This window comes from Mercurialis annua, linkage group LG6, assembly GCF_937616625.2.
Source record: "Mercurialis annua linkage group LG6, ddMerAnnu1.2, whole genome shotgun sequence".
Classification (NCBI taxonomy): Eukaryota; Viridiplantae; Streptophyta; class Magnoliopsida; order Malpighiales; family Euphorbiaceae; genus Mercurialis; species Mercurialis annua.
Genome location: NC_065575.1, coordinates 35,404,171 through 35,422,907, shown reverse-complemented (window position 1 = coordinate 35,422,907; position 18,737 = coordinate 35,404,171). Strand labels below are relative to the sequence as shown.

The following is an 18,737-nucleotide window of genomic DNA, read 5'->3' as shown; positions in this document are numbered from 1 at the left end:
TTATTTGACGAGTGACATAAGTCACGTGTAAAACACATAAAAGGACATTAGTTTCTCAACAAAAGCCAAAAAAAAAATGTGGTCGGGTTATGTAGAATTAAGAGCCCATAATTGGCCTCTATCGGCCCAGTAGAGGCCTGCCTCCTTCAAAATTAATTACTGATTAAAAATAATTTTATTTTTGTTGTTCTTCATTCAAGCATTTTTAGAGAAGAATAAAATTAGAAAGAAAAATGACAGTGATGGGAAGGTTGAAAATATTTGTAGTACAGGAGCCAGTTGTCGCTGCTTCTTGCCTTATCGCCGGTGTTGGTCAGTCTTTAGCTTTCTCCTCCTCCTTTATCTTTTTATCACCTTATACGATCTTAATTTTTACAAAAATTTTCGGGAATTTTTTAAAGATCACTTAAGTTGTTTATGCAATTCTCGGCGGATTTTGTAATTACCAATTTTTTTGTGTGTTTTATGAATTTAAATTGTTGAATTGACTCAATTAAGCAGCGTTATAGTAGTTCTAAAGTTTTGATGATCCTCTAGAAATTATTTGTTAGGGTTTGTAATGCCTTAGTGATTCATTTAGCTTCACCAATTGTATTCTTGAGAAATTACAGGTCTGCTTTTGTAAATTTAGAGTTATTATATCCGAATGATGCAACTTATTATCTTATTTATGTATGGCTCATCGTAGATTATCAATCTTAATTTTATATGTTTGTTGGGAATGCGTATTAATGTAAGCTTTATTCTGGAAATTGCTAGGTTTATTTCTTCCGGCAGTGGTTAGACCGATTTTGGATTCTTTCGAAACGAGCAAGGAAGTCCCTCAGCCTGCCTTAAGTGATGTGAGTATCCTTTAATTTCTATGTAATCTGATGTATAGTTTTATGTTGATTGTTTTCAAGTTAATGGAGTACATCGGAGCCTTTGGCCTGTCCTTGCCAATGATTGTTCCTCTTCTAATTTGAATTTTAGGGTTAAATTGTAGTTGTACTACCAGCATTTAGTGGCAATTGTTTTCTTTATTTCCTGTTCGTGAACAAGGCACATTATGCATGCAGCAGCTATCCATGTTTCAAATGGATGAACTTTTCTAATACATCTTCATTGAAGAAGTCGTAGGCTTTTCCAGCGATAAGTGTTTGAAATGTGGTAATTAGCTAATTACGAAAGTGAATTACACTAAGAATAGAAGGAAAAATGGTTACTGGTGGTGTTGGTTACAAATTATAACTGATAAAGCAAAGATCATTGGCATATTAAACATAAACGAGCCTGGTTGGCTGGTGCTGACTTATGAAGTTATCATCATCTGATTTGTTTTGTTGACATCCTCTTTTAAAGAAGATATAATCTTGATTCTTGAAGTGAGAAACTGTGTGTTGAAGCTCAGAATTTCTAGTTAGTTTTAAGAACATTATTTATGAGTTAGAATGTCCTCAATTGATTTCAAATGTAGTATTTATAGACTTCACAGTGAGCCTAATGGCATGACTAATCATGGATATTGTGTCCACTAGAAATACTAATATATATTCAGGCCCTTAGTGTTAGATGTTGGCCAAATCAAGTCCATGATAGTGGAAATGCTGAGAAGTGATGCCAGCTACCATGAAATGTCTTTAGTTCTATCTAGAGTTGTCAAGCTGTCGACTCCAGTTTTCTGCTCTCATTCAATTTTTTTTGTTTGTTTTATGAAACTGATGCCTTGCATTTTCTGCAGGTTGTTGCAGGTGTGCGTAAAAAGCAATGATGAATGAAATATGCTGACATCAAACATTCTCCCGTGCTAAGTAGCATGAAATAAGCTTTCTTTTTTCTGTTATGTTCAACTTTGAGAAGTATTGGCATTGAAATTCATTTTCTGTACAATTTTTTAAAATTCTTTTGCCTGGTTGAATTAAAACATTGAAACTATTAAGGGTTAATCTAGAATTCCTTGCTTCCAGCATTAATTATGAGAGAACTATTTGCTATATTGATTTGAACATCAACTCATCAAGGCCTCACTTAGGTTCAAAAATATACAATTCCCGGAAAGTATACTTTTCGGGAAGTTAATTATTGAGGAAGTTAATATGGAGGAAATTAATATTTTCATTACTTGGTTCATTTAATAACTTCCCGAGAAGTTACATTTTATTTTTAATTAATTAAAATTTAAAGACAATATTACATTCAATAACTAAATTGGCTAATTAAATGTCGGAATACAGTAGTATTTTGATTAATTTAACTAGGAAAAATGAACTTACATGGGTTTTTCTAGGGAAGTCATTTTCCTAGTCAAAGGGAAGTTGACCCCTTAACTTCCCGCGAAATAGATTAGCAAAAGTGAACCAAATGAGAAAAAAATGCTATTTTCCGGGAAGTTAAACTTCCTTAGTGAACTTACCCTCAACCAAGTGAGACCCTAGTTTTGTTGCTTTCTCTCTACCTAGAATTTCTACTTGCTGATCTATCTTGATTAGAGGTGTGTATTTAGTTCAAACCGATTCGAACTTTTCTTTACCGAAATTTTAAGGAATTGAATTTTATCACATTCAACAGAACTGAACTAGTCGGTTCGGTTGGTTTATACGATTCGATTTGCGCTAAAACTTATTTAACATTTTTTCATGTTCAACACGGATTTTTGTTTTTATGATATTGAATTGAATTTATCTTTCCGGTTCGATTTTAGTTTGGTTTTTGTACACCCCTAATCATGACGTGTGAAAAGCTCTAAACTCGATCTTGCTTGATATATATGGAACAGCTGAAAACTGGAAACTTGGGATAACACTTGAGAAAAGAGACGTTATAGGTTTGACATGAATGCATACCAACCCAACAATATATTCAACAAACCATCAGAGTTGTGATCCTAACTTTCTATTGAACAATGTCATTTTAGTCTTTATAAATGACAGTAACTTGATGATACATTTAATACTGCAATACTAACCACATGGCTACAAAAGTCCGCAATAATTTGTTCCATAAATGGCACCCACAATTGAGGGTGCAGCAAGCAAAGGCTTACGGGCCCTCCATAGCAACCTCTTTGAAAGAGAGTGATCACAGGGCTAGACCATGACCAATTTAATGAATTTCTTCTAAGAAAAGTCAAATAAGTAACCCTTCTTTCTTTACTTTTCTGCTTCTCCATGGAACTACCTGTTTCAACCCTTCATAAATAGTTGCCTGCAAAATTTACAACATAGGTTGCTTCTTCAGTGATGATCAACAAATGGGAATGGAAAACGTTTAAACGATATTTTTGCTCGGGATAGCTTATAAACGTAAAGTTTTGGAGTTTCAAAAACGGAAATGTAATGAAGAAACATAAAACTGTAGAAATTTTTCATGCTATGAACAATTCCGTTCGTTTTGTAATGAACGGTGTAGATCGTGAACATGATCTCTTCAAGTTCAAAATGAATTTGAGGGAATCTCAATCCATACCAACATGTATGAACATATATAAAACCATCAAACACATGAAGAAATAAGGTATCCGATGAGAAGAACTTATTAACTTACCCAGAAATGAGACCTGGTATGACTTGAAAGAGTGTTGCTGGTTAATACTTCTTCTTCTTCATTGCTATATTCTAATTCTCTATCCTCCATTGACAGTGATGGAAACACATAGCTAGCTCCACCAACATCTCTTTTTCCTTTAATACCCCTCCTTCCCCACCTCCAAGAACCCCATAAACTTCTATCTTTAACAATACCTTGCTTGCTAAGCACTAAATCACCAAGCTGATCACCTCTCTCAGGACCAAAACTTACTCCACGAAACGATCCGTAACGCTCTCTTCTTATCATTCGGAACGAAGATGACTGAAATCTTGACGACTTACTGATATAAGGACCGTCCAACACTGTGGTTGGTGAAGGTGTAAGCTTACTAGAATTGTTTTCCAAGAACATTCTTGGAGGCAATTCTAGACTTTTAGGGCTAAGTTCAACTGGGGAAGTCGAACCAGCAGTGGTAAGGCGTTCTCTTGGCTTACCAGGCTCCTCCTCCCACCGGAACGGTACGGCGGCTGAGGAGTAGAGCGGCGGAGTTACCATCCCTGACCTCTGGGGTGATTGCATATATACAACAGGCTTTGATAGTAGTGGTAATCTTGGTGTACAACTGTCTGCTGCTTCTGCTTCTGCTACAGATCCCATTAAAGCTCTATATTTTCTGGGTATGTGGTACTGTATGGGGTTATGTAAGTTGGGAGCAGAGGAGATAATAAGGAAGATGGGAAGAGAAATGTCTTTGTATGAACAATAAGTCACCCTTTATTTCTAGTTATCAATAGTCATCCACTTTGTTTTTTCATCTCAATCAAGTGCAATTTTACATAATTACTATAGCCACTAATTAGTATGCACTAATTGGAATAGTAATGAAGTGATAATATGTCATGATGGATCCCATGTTAACCGAATCGAATCAACCCGACTCGTAAGTTACTCGAGTTTGGCTTAACTTGAAAAGTACTCGAAATCAAATTTATATTAATTAAATTGAAATTGAATTAAAACTATCTGGATAAATTGCATGCTTAGTCAATTTCAAATGTCAAAATATTGGACTCGATAAACACATAAACTTAATTGAATTTTAATTATTATTTTTTTAATTTTTTCATAATTATATATTTATAATTACATTCTTATTTTTATATAAATAATTGAATTTAAGTCGAATCAAGTTTAATTCTTAACTATTCTACTAAATTTGGAATCGAATTTCTAAAATGAAATAAAATAAAATTAAAATTGAGTTTCGAACTTTAAATTTTAGTCGAATTTACTCGAATTTCGTAGTTTTTTACTCAACTCTTTTGATTACGACCCTAATTCATCACATTTTGTAATCATAAAACAAGTGACAACTAATAAAAACAATACTACTACCAAAACTATTGTATAGTTATAAAACTGTTCTATTAAAGTACCACATTTTGTGATCATAATAGAAGTGACAAGTGACAACTAATAAAAATTAATATTACTACCAAAAACCTTTAATAGTTATAAAATTGTCCTATTAAAGTTGGCTCGTTATATATCTCCCCAAAAAATAAGCAATAATGTGAAATCATACCTCAGTGGCATTTACATTATCTAATTCCGATTTCAAAACTACCCTCTTATTTAAATTGAAATTAAAATGGAAAAGGAACAAAACAGCGAAAGTACTAAAGCAGCATATTTCTTTTTTCTTTGTTATTGTTAAATGGGAAAAGTCTGATTTGAGTGTGACCTTAGCTTTACTAAATTATGCCATACATTCAAATTAAAGAAAAATGAGAATGGAGGCTTACAGATTTAAAATATTTGACCCCGACATTATTTTTGGTATTTAATTTGTCCCTAAGATTCTTTGATATCATTTTATAATTAAAAAGATTGATATTCAAACTGATATATCAAAAAATAAAGAACTTCAGAAACTGTAGTCGAATTATTATGAAAAGGCAAAAATACAATAAACACGTATTTTTAAAAATAAAAAATTATTAACGTGAATCGGTCTATTATAAACTCTCTTACTTTCTGAATCGCATAAGTTGATAATCATAATAATTATGCTATTAGAATAGAACATATGTCAAAATGACAAGTGTTCAACCTCTACCTCAGAGAAATCTCGAGGGAGTCGATCTAGTCAGTTGTAATTTTAATTCGACCCATTAAGTTCTTCAATTTGTTCAAAAACTAAATGTTACGCATTATTTCAAGGTTACGGTTTTCCTGATAAAAAAAATAAAAGGACTTCAATAATACATAGATGAAATAAATGTCATCTCCTAAATATCACAATCTTAAAATAAATCTATACTATATGTAAAAATACGGACGGAGAGAAACATATACTTTTACGTTAATATTTTTAATATTATTTTAACTATTAAATCATTTATAAAAAAATAAATAATATTAATCCAATTCATAAGATATTTCCTCATCCAATAAAAACTCTAATTAATCTATGACTAATTTAATATTGATTATAAATAAAATATAATTATATAATTATAATAAATTTCATTAATATAATAAATTTAATCCAACTCATAAGATATTTTTTAATCCTATAAAAAGTCTATTAGTATTAATTATAAATAAAATACAATGATGTAATTATAATAAATTTAATCAAACTCATAAGATATTTCTTAATCCACTAAAAATTCTTACTAATTCAACATTAATTATAATTTTTAAATATATAAGTATAATTATAACGAATTTAATTAAAATAATATTAGACTTACTACTACTTTACTTATTAGGATAATTAATCAATATAATTAATAGACTGAATCCAACTCGTAATTTTTTTAATCCAATAAAAACTTGAACCAACTTAATATTAATTATATATAAAATAAACTGGTATAACTATAAAAAATCTAATAGTATAATTACGTTATAAATAATTGTTATTCATGTCAATTTTTTTTAAGTTCATAAATTAAAATATTATATTTATTTCTAACAATAAATCTAACTAATTTAATATTAATTATTAAAAATTGGTATAATCATAATGAATTTAATTAATATATAAATTGACGAGTCATGTTATGAGTCACATGCATAGTACGCAATACAAAACTAGGCTACAAAAAATGATAGTTTTGCACTACTATCATTAATACACTGTTTTATTAAATATCTTAATAATTTATACCCGAACTTGATCTATTTTATATATATTCATCTAAAAACTAACTTTGCAAATTTTTGTTCATAATAAAATAATGAATTTTTTAAAAATTATATTTTACTATATAACAATACAAAGTAATTAAATTCTATTAATCAAATGAAATATAAATATTAAATGTACTTTATAATAGATAAAATAAAAATTACATTTAAAATTCTAAAATAAATAAAATTTTAGAACTTGGGCTGATGTGTATTTATTTTATTTAATGGGATCAATTATGGATGAAATTAGCTCATTTTTTGGTGGCCATTTTTTCAGTCTTGAACATCACAGACACAGTGATCAAAGATGGAGCATTGGATGCCAACATATGATGGAGATTTTGTCCTTTGCCTAGCTCTGCACTTCTTAGACTCTACTTTGATTCCTGAAATGCCCTTCAAGACAAGTCATTCCTCAATCTTTTTTTTTTGTCAAAGGTAATCCTTTCATTAATAAGGTGATCAACTATAAAGTCTCGAAACTAGCCATTTCATTTGGACTAGAGTATTACAACCAAAAGAAACATCTCTAAAGGCTTTTCCGGCTATCGAATGAGCTGTCTACTTACAAGTTCTCCGAACCCAATTAAACGAATGAGTTGACAGAAAATAAGACTGAACAATGTTTTTACAGTCTTGAAGAACCACATCACAGTCAATACCAACACTCGGACCTTCCCCCATAGCTTCAATAATCCCTTTGGCATCTCCTTCAAAGATTGGAGTTGACAGTTTAAGCCTGATACCACGCCGATTGCCTCCCTAAGCGCTAGCGCTTCAACCATTGCCGGAGTGGAGATATTGTTAAACCGACGGGCAAAAGAACTTACAACTCTTCCCCAATGATCCCTGACTACACAAGCTCCTACCCCTGTGTGAGAATCTGATTTGATGGCTCCATCAAAATTGACTTTAAAGGATTCTAAAGGAGGGGGTATCCACTGCTCAATTTCTGGTGGGTTGTTTATTGAACTTGAAACTCTAAGTTGTTGATGACGAGTACAAGCTGATGAGTATTCACTCTGCAGGTCTGTAGCTTTAGACAAGACAAGTAAAGAGTTACTGTCCTCCTCTCTGAAAATTAGCGCGTTCCTCGCCTGCCATATAGCCCAAAGAATCCAAACCACTCTCGATAGTTGATTAACCTTTATGGATTTCAGAGTATACGAAGAATCAATGAGAGCCCACACCTCCCTAATTGAATCACATTCAATCATTCTGTCGGCATTGTGAGTTGATGAACCCAGCCAAATCGCTTCTGCAAATGGGCAGTGGAGCAGAATATGATCGCCAGTTTCTACACCATTACACCGAGGGCAGGTTGCTGGTTTCTCTGGGAGCCTGAAGTTGATGTTTGCGTTGGAAGCCAGGCCATTTTGTAGCACTCTCCACATGAAATTTTTCACGTTCGGGGGAATTTGCAAGGACCAGATCAATTTCCAGTTGGTAGAAGAAGTAACGCCGGTTTGGTTCGTGGTAGAGGCTTGGGTTATGGAGGAGCTGTGATAAGCTGAGCTAACCAAAAAACGCCCCGATTTTCTCTGATGCCATATTAGTCTATCATTCAGACCTGTCGAGCTTATGGGCATGTGTAAAATGGAATTTGCCTCTGTTGTATTAAAGACTTCCTGAACTAGTGTGGTGTTCCAGGTACGTGGGTTTCTTCCATGAGATCAGCAACTGTGTGAATGTGGGGAGGGATGTTGACAGTAGAGGTCACAGCAAAAGTATCGTTACGAGGAAGCCAGGGGTCGTCGCGGATTGAGACATCGTTGCCGGATCTAACTTGCCATCTAGCACCAAGATTGAGAACTTCTCTACCCTTCAGAATACTTTTCCATGCCCATGATTCATTTGAATGGTGATTGGCATTAAAGAAGGAGTCGAAAGGATAGTATTTACCCTTTAGAACCCTTGATATTAGCGAATTAGGCTGCGAGATTAGTCGCCAACCTTGTTTTTCCAAGAGCGCTAGATTAAACCTATCCAAATCTCTGAAACCTAACCCACCTTCCTGTTTAGATAAACACATCCGTCTCCAAGATATCCAGTGTAATTTCCGTTCCCCATTCTTCTGGCCCCACCAAAAATTAGAGATAATTTTGTTTATCTCCTTATGAATACTCTTCGGTAACATGAAACAAGACATTGAAAAAACTGGTACAGTCGTCGCAATACTTTTTATTAGTACTTCCCGTCCATTATAGGAGAGCTATGATGCACGAAAACGTTGATCAACTCACGTTTCTGCGTTTCCATCCGTTTCAGAAACGGAAACTTAGGGGACACCGGCACAAAACGTGTCCCATACGTATTGGGGCCGTTTCTGCAATTATGGAAAAATAGAGTTTGTTTCCTTTAGAAACTCTGATTTCTGTACAACAAATTCCTATATATACACTACTTGATTCAGCAATAACTTCATAATTCCTTCTCATAAACCTTTAAATCTTCTTCTATTGCTGCTCTGCACGTCTGAATTGCACGGTTGAACATAATTCGGCGCGCTCCGGCGACTCGTAAAGGTAAGAAATTTGAGATTTATATGCGTTTTTTCTGAAATTAATTGAAGATTGAATTGTGTAGTTAACGGATTGAAAGAAAATTGATGGTTTTCATAGAAACTATAAAGATTGGATTTTAGAATTTATTTTCTCTAGTTTGTCTCTGTAAGTTGCGAAACATGCTGCATGTAGAAGAAGAACTAAGGGATAAATATGGGTTAATAACATGGGTTGGGCTTTACTTTATTTTATTTAGGGCTTTTTATATGTTTTACGAGATTTCTTAGCCCAATAACTTTTATACGGGCCAAAATTTTTCTTTACTTTTCATACAGCCTTTTATTACTTTATTGACCTAAATTTTTAAATTCTTATCTTTTTTACGAGCTTCTTTTTAAACTCTGATATTGGCGGTTTCTTTCTCGTTTTTCTCTGAAAGTAGCGATTTCTTTTCTTCTTCTCCCCACGATTTCTTTTTCTGATAGTCGTCGCTCTTCATCAAGTCTCAGTGCCGCTCCACTGCCGCCTTCGTTGTGCCGCCGCCGTTCTCTTATTTTTGTGTTTTCTTTTTCAGATCTGAATCGGAGTTTATTGTCGGAAGGAAGAATAGATATCATAAGTTTTTAACGATTTTAAAAAGTTTTTTAAAGGCATATGATCAGATTTTAAGACAAAAAGATTCACCGTTCTTCTACTTCTTCTTTTTCAGTTACAGATCTAGAAATTGTTTTATTAACTGTTTTTAAGTCACAATAATATTTTTACCATTAAATATGTGTAAAGATTATCTTTAAGGAATGTAATACTAATTTTCATGTACATAAAATAATTTTATGATTTTATGGAATGAAAATATGTTATTTCTGCAATTTTACTATGTTTGGTTATATTTCTCCATTTTTTCAATTCTGCAGCACGATTTGTTGATGATGGTAGATTGATAAAACTATTGTAATGTTTCAGTGTTGTTGATTTTATGTTAATTTTATGTTGATAATCAGTTGATATTTATTGATTTTAACATTGATAAATAAGATAATGATGTCCGTAAAATAAACTAAAAAAAATAAAAATTTAACTGAGTCTAGATAATGATGTGTTAGCATTGGGAAAGAAGACAAATAAAGATGTTGAATTATTGTAATGTTACAACGTTGAAATTGTGTTGATTTTCGGTTAATATTTTGTTGATTTTAACATTGGTGAAAAGGACAATAATGATATTGAATTATTATAATGTTACAATGTTGATCTTGTGTTGATATTGTGTTGATGTTATGTTGATATTAACATTAACAAAAATATCAACATTACAATAATTTAGTAATCAATCAAAAATTAACGTATCATTTTTTCTGTTTTAATTTAATTTTCATTATTTTAGTGTATTTCATCGACAATATCGTTTTCTTCGACAATGTTAAAATCAACATAATACCAACATAAAATCAACACTGTACTATTATAATAATTTAACATCGTTATTTATATTTTTCAGCAATGCTAAAATCAACACTGTAATATTATAATAACTATATATATTTTTCAATTTAATTTTTGTTTTTTTAGTTTATTTTACGGACAATATTATTCTATTTGCCAATGTTAAAATCAAGAAAAAATTCAATTGATTATAAACATAATATTAACATATAATCAACATAAAATCAACAATACTGAAACATAACAATAATTCAGCAATCAACCATCATCAACAAATCGTATTGCAGAATATAAAAAATACAGAAATACAACCAAAAACATAAAAAATACAGAAATAACCGAATTTTATTCGATAAACTCACAAAATTGTTTTACATAATATGAAAAGATAATCTTTATACATTAATCATGAATATATAAAAACAGTAAAAAAAAAGAAAAGAAAATGTAGATCTAAAGAAAAGAAGAAGAAGAATAATGAATTAGATCTGAAATCAAAATAGAAAAACGATAACAAGAAATAACGTAAGAACAACAACAAAAAGTCATTTTATAATATCAAAAACAATGCTTTTCCTCGCCGGAATCTTATGCGGATCTTCAGCTCCAACAATGGTGAAAAGAATAACAATACGGACAAAGCTTGTAGCTATGTTGGACGGCGACGTTGAGAAAAATGAATGAGGACAGCAGATCTGAGAGAGTTTGAGAGGAGTTTGTGAGATCTGAGAGAGATTAGAGAAATGAGTTGAGAGAGATGAGAGAAACTGATAATGATGAGAGAGAAAATAATTTTGTTTTTGAGGGTTGGTTTGAGAAGAGGGGTATATATATGTCCGTATAAAAGTTATAATTTACAGAATGTATGGTAGTTTTGATAATGAAAATGTGTGTCCGTATAAAAGTAATAATATGATAAATGTTGGTTGTTTATGAAAAAAGCCCTTTTATTTATTGAACATTAATAGTAGGCTTTATTATATTAAAACACTTGTGACATGCAGGATTTAATTTTAATGGAATATATAAATTATTAGTTTAATGATTTTTAAAATCTATTAATTCTATTAGTTAAAAATTTAAAGTAAATAAAAAATTAAACATACATGCATGATTTGATTTTAATGCAAAACATATATTATTAATTTATGATTTTTAAAATCTGTTAAATTAAATCTACTAGTTAATAATTTAAAGTAAATAAAAAATTAAATATATCAATTAATATATCCTAACAATCTTTTTGTTGCAGGTTTGTGTTGAATTATTATTTTTGCATGGATTCTTCGCAAAATCAAACGTCTAGCTCTAGTCAAGGCGTGTCATCCACACAAACTAGTCACGATGAGGATAATACGCCATTGTGGAGATATGTGACAAAAATTGAAAAAACAGGTGAAGGAGGGGGAAATTGGAAGTGGATATGTAATTTTTGTGGTGAACAAAAACAAGGGACTTATACTAGAGTAAAAGGTCATTTATTAAAACTTAGCGGAAAAGGAATTGGTACTTGTAAAAAAGTGAAAATTGATGATCTTTCTGAAATGAGAAAAGCAGATGAAGAAGCCACAACAAGAAGTTTAAATTCTCAACCTAAACGAGTTCCTTTACCGGTTATTAGTACAATAATGGGTCCTTCTTCCACGAACCAATCTAGTAGTTTGGAAGCTTTAAAAAGAAGAAGAATCCAAGAATCTGACCTTGTTAAATCTTTTGATATGCAACATAGAGATCAATTAGATGCTGAAATAGCAAGAATGTTTTATACCGGGGGTCTGCCTTTCAATTTTGCTAAAAACCCTTATTTTGTTAGCTCTTATGCATTTGCTGCTAATCATTCATTGGGAGGATATGTGCCACCTGGATATAACAAATTGAGGACTACTTTATTACTACAAGAGAAAATACACGTGGAAAGGTTATTGGAACCCATTAAAAGCACTTGGGGAGAAAAGGGGGTTAGTATTGTGAGTGATGGATGGAGTGATCCATAAAGAAGGCCTTTGATTACAGTGATAGTGGTTAGTGACTCTGGTCCTATGTTTATCAAAGCTGTGGATTGCTCTAGTGAAGTGAAGGATAAACATTTTATTGCTGATTTGCTTAAGGAAGTTATTAATGAGATTGGCCATCAATCTGTGGTTCAAATTATTACTGACAATGCGAGAAATTGCAAAGCTGCTGGAGAAATCATTGAAGGTGTGTATCCACATATATACTGGACTCCATGTGTAGTCCATACTCTCAATCTTGCTTTGAAAAATATATGTGCAGCCAAGAATGTTGAAAATAATATAGACGTCTATGACGAATGTCATTGGATAACTATAATTCATGGAGATGCTTTACAAATCAAGAACTTCATCATGACTCATTCAATGAGGCTAGCTATGCGATTTAGTTCTTTGAAGTTGCTTTCAGTTGCTGATACCTGATTTGCTTCTATTGTTGTGATGCTTAAAAGAATCAAACTTATAAGGCATGCTCTTGAATTAATGGTTTTGAGTGAGCAATGGATGCAATATCGGGCTGATGATCAAGGTAAAGCGAGATTTGTTCGAGATCTAATTTTAGATGAAAATTGGTGGGTGAAGCTTAATTATATTATTTCTTTTACTGGACCAATTTATAAGATGATTCGAGTATGTGACACCAATAAACCATGTCTTCATTTGGTTTATGAAATGTGGGATTCGATGATCCAAAAGGTGAAAATGTTGATTCATGAGCATGAAAATATTCAACCGACGGATTCTTCTTCTTTCTATTTAGTCGTTCATAGCATTCTTGTTGATCGTTGGGCAAAGAGTAACACTCCGCTTCATTGTTTAGCTCATTCTTTGAATCCAAAGTTAGTATTCTAATTCTTTTATTTTATTTTAATTTTGAATTATTATTTTAATTCTTTACTAAATTTATTTTTTAAAAGATATTATTGCGACAAATGGCTTAAAGAAGGACAAAATAGGACGCCCCCTCATATGGATGCAGAAGTCTCTGTTGAAAGGGTCAAAGGCTTTAAGAGACTATTCTCAAGTGAAGAAGATCGTACCATTGCAATTGATGAATTTGCTAATTTTTCTCTTAAGAGTGGGCCTTTTGGAGATCCGGATTCTATTGGTAGTAGATCTAATATGGAACCTATAAAATTGTGGGCAAGTTATGGTTCACATGCTCCACTTCTTCAAAGGTTAGCTTTTAAAGTTCTCGGGCAACCTACATCTTCCTCTTGTAGTGAAAGGAATTGGAGTACTTATTCTTTTATCCATCCAGTTATAAGAAATAAGTTAAATCCAAAACGTGCTGAAGATCTAGTTTTTATTCACAACAATCTTCGTCTTTTATCAAGAAATTCTTCAGTGTATAACGATGAGATAACAAAAATATGGGATGTTGGTGGAGATGAATTTGGAAGTATGGAAGATGTGGGTGTCCTTTAATTCGCAAATCTATCCTTAGATGAACCGGAGTTAGAAGCAATGGTGATTCATGATGATGCAAATTTCAATAATATGGAGAAGGAGAAGAACAACAACGTTGAAGAATTGTGATTTTTTTTAATTTAGTATCAAATTTATTTATTATTCTAGAATAATTTTTTTATCTTTTTATATTTTTCGTGTTATATTGGTTGAGTTAGATTGAATTATTTATATAATTTTTTCTTTTTAATATATAGTAGTTTTTATATAATTTTATTAAAAATGCCTTATATAAAATTTATTTTTATGTATATATGAAAACTTAAAATTTATAAAAATACCCCTATATTTTTAATATTTACACGTTTCCCCCACGTTTCGTGTCCTTTATTTTTGGAAAATATCGTTTCCCCGTTTCCGTTTCGTATCGTTTCCGTTTCCCGTTTCCGTTTCCGTGCATCATAGTAGGAGAGTAAGCTCCCTTTCCAGTTGGCCACCCTCTGTCTAACTTTATGGCAGATTTCTTTGAACGTCGCTGTCTTCGATTTACTGATTAGTGTCGGTAAACCCAGGTACTTATTTTGACCCCCATTATTCTGTACGTTTAACTCTCTCGCCATCAAAATCCTTGCCTCCGATGTAGTATTTCGACCGAATAAGATAGATGATTTTGTTAGGTTGATCTCTTGACCGGATGCACGACAATGTAACCTCAAGATTTCTGAAACCCGTCTTGCTTCTTCAATCTTTGCTTCTTCAATCTTCCTCAATCTCACAAAACAAAATTATAACTTCCTTAAAATCCATTTTGACTTGACGATAGCTAGTTGTATAGTCGGAAAAAATTAAATTGATAATTTTTATATCAATTAAGTAGGAAATTAGGATTAGGATTTAAAAAAAATTATGTTTTCGACCGACGCCAATTAGAACAATCAGATGCACGGTTTTATTTGTGAGTGATTCCGCTAAGGTTCAGTATGTAAGGAGGAAATAGAATCAAAATTTTCTACTCATGGAATTGGAATGACTATGTTTATTTGTAACTTACAAGGGAAGCTTCATATCCAATGTCTGCATTAGGAGAAATTCTTAGGTAGACTCAGTCTACCACGTCATCCGTGAACTAACCTATCATATTATGACATGTCATTAAAATAATGGCACTATTGTAATTTTTTTTATTACTTATTTACACTTTTGAATAGTAATTTACGATAGTGCCATTATTTTAATGACGTGTCATAATGTGATAGGTTTAGTCTACGGATGATGTGGTGTACTGAGTCTACCTAAGAATTTTTCCCGCATTAGATTTTTTAATTCTGTTATTGTCTTGTCTGATTTTCTTGTCTTAACCAATAATTAGCATGGATTTAGCTTAAGCAAATGGGTAGAGCATGTTTAATGCAACATAAAGATGGAATTATGGAAATGATTTGTCAATAGAAACGTACACAAAACTAATTCAACCACCACACAGCCACCCCATCCCTTAAATCTTTTAAATGGAAAAGAAAGTCAAAAGTGAAGAAAGAAGGTATTTTTGTCATTTTCTATGTAAAAGAACTGGATTGCTAAACACCGCCCCTTTTTACTTAGTACCGCACAGCCACATTACATATTTGCCCTTTTCACTTTTTCAATAGAAAACCAATTCATAAAAAAAACCTAAATCCTCTCAACTCATTCAACTTTTCACAAATTCATATTTTACGAAAATGTCGGATTCGGAACGAGATAGAAATCGACAACCTCCGGTAAATTTTTTTTTTATTAATTTCGATTTTTTTTTTAAAAAAAACAATTAAAAAAAGAGACGTTGGGATTTCACGTCCCCTCCGGACCCCTCCGGAAGAGGGGACGGAGGGGACAGCGGACGGCCCACGTCCCCTCCGGAAGGGGGGACGCCGTTTTCGGCGTCCCCCTTCCGGAGGGGACGCTGTTCGTCCCTTCCGGAAGAGGGGACGCCGGAAACGGCGTCCCCCTTCCGGAGGGGACGTGGGCGTCCGGCGTCCCCTCTTCCGGAGGGGACGCCGGACGCCCGTTCCGGGATTTAAAAAAATTGGAAATTTTTTTAAAAAAAAAATAAAAATTTAAATCTAATTATTGTTTTTTTAAAATAAAAAACAATAAAATAAATAATTATTTGAAATAAATTAAATAATTCTAGAAATTTATTTAATTTAATATATATTATTTCTATAATTTAAATTATTATAATTGCAGGGCGGAAAGCGTAGGAGGAAGACGTTTTTGGCCCCAGAATTAGGGGGATCAGGAGCCCGTCACGTTACGACGCGTAAAGTCTCTGCCTCGGCTCGACGGAAGAAACAAGCGCATACTTCTCCCGACAGTGGCGGAGCCACATGTACCATAAGAGGGGCATTTGCCCCTCTTATTTTTCCAAAAAATAAAATTTCCTATGTAAAGTTAATTTTTATTTATATTAGTTACCTAACAAATATAATATATTGACCCCCTTAATTTTAATAAATTTTAAATTTTACATATTACTTATAAAAATATTACATTTTGCCCCTCTTAGATTTAATTTCTGGCTACGCCACTGTCTCCCGATGACGTCCGCATTTCTGTTGAGGATCTTAGAGAGTCTGATGATTTTGAGAGCTCAGAGGACGAGGCAAGTGAAAAAATTTACATTTCTAAACGGAAAAAGGGTGCAGGTGGTCGGTTCGTTGGCGACTCGTCATCAGGTAAATATAATTAAATGATTATAATTAATTTAATAATATTGTTAAAAAAATTAAATGTAATTTAATTATGTTTAATGTTACTTTCAGGGTCGAACAGACGACCTGAAGAGGTTGACGTGTGGACCGTTACTGGTCCAGTACCTGGTGGACCCGAGGATGACACTGTTATTCCTAGTTTTCTCGGGCATGTCGCTTCTCGGCTATGGGATGGGGCGGACAGAGGCGTGCTGAAGTGTCAGACTAGACATGGAGCTCTGAAGAAGCTGAGACAGTGGTATGAGACGGCCTCAGAGGAGGTTAAGGTGCTGATAGACGGGACTGAGATATCACATCTCCCGTTTATCATGTTTGATCATCTGGATATCCCGCTCCTTTCTGCATTTGTGGAGCGATGGCAGCCAGATACAAACTCTTTTCACATGCCATTCGGGGAGATGACCATCACATTACATGACGTGTGGCATATTCTTCGGATTCCAGTTGCTGGGGCTATGGTTTCAGGTGCGATATTCTGTTATATTTTTTACATTTAAATTTTGCGTTAAAATTAAAATTTATTATTAAAATATTTAATTTGAGATTTTGTAATTTATTAGGTTTAATAATTCTTTAATTACGTCTCATTATTATGTTAGGTAAATTTAATGTTATTTAGGATAAGTTAATCGTTTTAGGTTATTTAATAAAATATTTAGACAAATTAGTTGTTTAATGTGGATTGTGTTTTGGTTTGCCAATTGTAATTTCTTTGCAGGACTTCCCTGAAAAATGGGTGATGCTCATTTTTAGGGGAAGTGCTGCCCAATTTTTTCTAGAAATTTACTGTACCTATTGCTTGATATTAATTTAAATTGCGAAATTATGTTTTTAGGTCAGCCGAATAAGGCTCAGCTGATGGCTTACTGCGTACAGATTTTAGGTATTTCACCAGAGGATCTGGTGAGTAAGACGAGCAAGCATTTTGCCCAGGGAGGTGTGCTGATTGAGTCGATCATCAGCTTATGTAGGCATGGCCGTACTGCAGAGGTGGAGGCAATAGCCTGGATCTGGTTGACGTTAGGTTGCACTCTATTCACTGACAAGAGTGGCCATCGGATTAGACCTGCAACCATATGGGAGGTGCGGGAAGGAGTCACAGATACGAGTACAGTTTCCTGGGGATCAGCTACACTAGCTTATCTCTATCGGCAGCTTGGAATCTCATCGAGAGGAGACTGCTCCGGTTTGACTGGGTGTCTGACACTGCTGCAGACATGGATTTATGAGTACTTTCCATGCTTCCGGCCCCAGCGAGAGCGGCTGTTGATCGAGTCTCATCTTCCTCGAGCTTCTAGCTGGAGTGCTACTGCGTCAGATTGCTCAGCCACCCGACTTCGGTCCTTGCGAGCTCGTTTGGACACGCTGACTGCTGAGGAGGTATGTAAATTTGTTAATTTATTAGTTAAATTTTATTTTATTACGATCGCTATATTTTAATTTTTGTTTTGTAATTTTTTAACAGATCACATGGCTCCCTTTTGGCGGCGAGCCTGCTGCCAGCGTAGAGCACACTGCATATTATGGCTGGATAGCGTACCGGGACATTGTCGAGCCGTACATGCCGTCTAGGGTGCTGCGACAGCTGGGTTATGTGCAGACTGTACCTGTGCCAATTTGTCGGCCAATAGGGGCTGTTAGGTCCTGGAAGTCACTCAAGTACTCTGTGGACATGAGTGTGACGATTGCGGTTGACATGTGGAACGCTTTTCCGGTCATGTACAAGCTGCCGTTAATGGGATTTGAGGAAGCCCACGTTATTGCTGGAGGATGCCATCCAGTGTACCTGGACTGGTTCGAGCGCCATTCGCACCCCCGTATCCTTCCTGGCAGAGATCTTCCACGACGACATCCTCCCCGCAGCAACAACGATTATGTAAGTTTTCATTTTATAATTTAGTGAATAT

At 33.6% G+C, this 18,737-nt stretch overlaps 5 protein-coding genes across 5 annotated transcripts; 4 read left to right on the top strand and 1 right to left on the bottom strand.

The window, feature by feature from the left end:
- The first annotated feature begins 175 nt into the window (after positions 1–175).
- On the top strand, positions 176–1,925 carry LOC126686188 (uncharacterized). The gene is made up of 3 exons (XM_050380235.2): positions 176–312; positions 760–842; positions 1,721–1,925. The coding sequence occupies exons 1-3, from the start codon at positions 234–236 to the stop codon at positions 1,748–1,750; spliced, it is 192 nt and encodes a 63-aa protein (XP_050236192.1). The 5' UTR covers positions 176–233; the 3' UTR covers positions 1,751–1,925.
- An 857-nt stretch (positions 1,926–2,782) lies between these two features.
- LOC126685724 (uncharacterized protein At4g00950) lies at positions 2,783–4,301 on the bottom strand. The gene is made up of 2 exons (XM_050379655.2): positions 3,523–4,301; positions 2,783–3,183 (listed from the first exon to the last, which is right to left on the bottom strand). Exons 1-2 carry the CDS (start codon positions 4,162–4,164, stop codon positions 3,106–3,108), a joined length of 720 nt encoding a protein of 239 aa, XP_050235612.1. The 5' UTR covers positions 4,165–4,301; the 3' UTR covers positions 2,783–3,105.
- A 4,625-nt stretch (positions 4,302–8,926) lies between these two features.
- LOC126688364 (uncharacterized) lies at positions 8,927–13,041 on the top strand. Its single transcript, XM_050383029.2, has 2 exons — positions 8,927–9,233; positions 11,908–13,041. The coding sequence occupies exon 2, from the start codon at positions 11,933–11,935 to the stop codon at positions 12,647–12,649; it is 717 nt and encodes a 238-aa protein (XP_050238986.1). The 5' UTR covers positions 8,927–9,233; positions 11,908–11,932; the 3' UTR covers positions 12,650–13,041.
- A 13-nt stretch (positions 13,042–13,054) lies between these two features.
- On the top strand, positions 13,055–14,284 carry LOC126688363 (uncharacterized). The gene is made up of 2 exons (XM_050383028.2): positions 13,055–13,506; positions 13,585–14,284. Exons 1-2 carry the CDS (start codon positions 13,109–13,111, stop codon positions 14,093–14,095), a joined length of 909 nt encoding a protein of 302 aa, XP_050238985.1. The 5' UTR covers positions 13,055–13,108; the 3' UTR covers positions 14,096–14,284.
- LOC126687801 (protein MAIN-LIKE 2-like) lies at positions 14,135–18,730 on the top strand. The gene is made up of 6 exons (XM_050382355.2): positions 14,135–14,191; positions 14,597–14,649; positions 16,688–16,794; positions 16,882–17,295; positions 17,666–18,210; positions 18,296–18,730. The coding sequence occupies exons 1-6, from the start codon at positions 14,135–14,137 to the stop codon at positions 18,728–18,730; spliced, it is 1,611 nt and encodes a 536-aa protein (XP_050238312.2).
- Positions 18,731–18,737: the final 7 nt, after the last annotated feature.

Bases quoted from the DNA above. Each gene is read 5' to 3' on its own strand.
- LOC126686188 (XM_050380235.2), top strand. From the start codon at position 234: ATGACAGTGATGGGAAGGTTGAAAATATTTGTAGTACAGGAGCCAGTT. The intron at 313-759 runs GTCAGTCTTTAG...GGAAATTGCTAG, and splicing joins TTGCCTTATCGCCGGTGTTG to GTTTATTTCTTCCGGCAGTG. The intron at 843-1,720 runs GTGAGTATCCTT...CATTTTCTGCAG, and splicing joins CTCAGCCTGCCTTAAGTGAT to GTTGTTGCAGGTGTGCGTAA.
- LOC126687801 (XM_050382355.2), top strand. From the start codon at position 14,135: ATGGTGATTCATGATGATGCAAATTTCAATAATATGGAGAAGGAGAAG. The intron at 14,192-14,596 runs GTTGAAGAATTG...ACTTTATGGCAG, and splicing joins AGAAGGAGAAGAACAACAAC to ATTTCTTTGAACGTCGCTGT. The intron at 14,650-16,687 runs GTACTTATTTTG...TGAGGATCTTAG, and splicing joins ATTAGTGTCGGTAAACCCAG to AGAGTCTGATGATTTTGAGA.
- LOC126688364 (XM_050383029.2), top strand. From the start codon at position 11,933: ATGGATTCTTCGCAAAATCAAACGTCTAGCTCTAGTCAAGGCGTGTCA.
- LOC126685724 (XM_050379655.2), bottom strand. From the start codon at position 4,164: ATGGGATCTGTAGCAGAAGCAGAAGCAGCAGACAGTTGTACACCAAGA. The intron at 3,184-3,522 runs GTAAGTTAATAA...TAAATTTTGCAG, and splicing joins ATACCAGGTCTCATTTCTGG to GCAACTATTTATGAAGGGTT.
- LOC126688363 (XM_050383028.2), top strand. From the start codon at position 13,109: ATGCTTAAAAGAATCAAACTTATAAGGCATGCTCTTGAATTAATGGTT. The intron at 13,507-13,584 runs GTTAGTATTCTA...ATTTTTTAAAAG, and splicing joins GCTCATTCTTTGAATCCAAA to ATATTATTGCGACAAATGGC.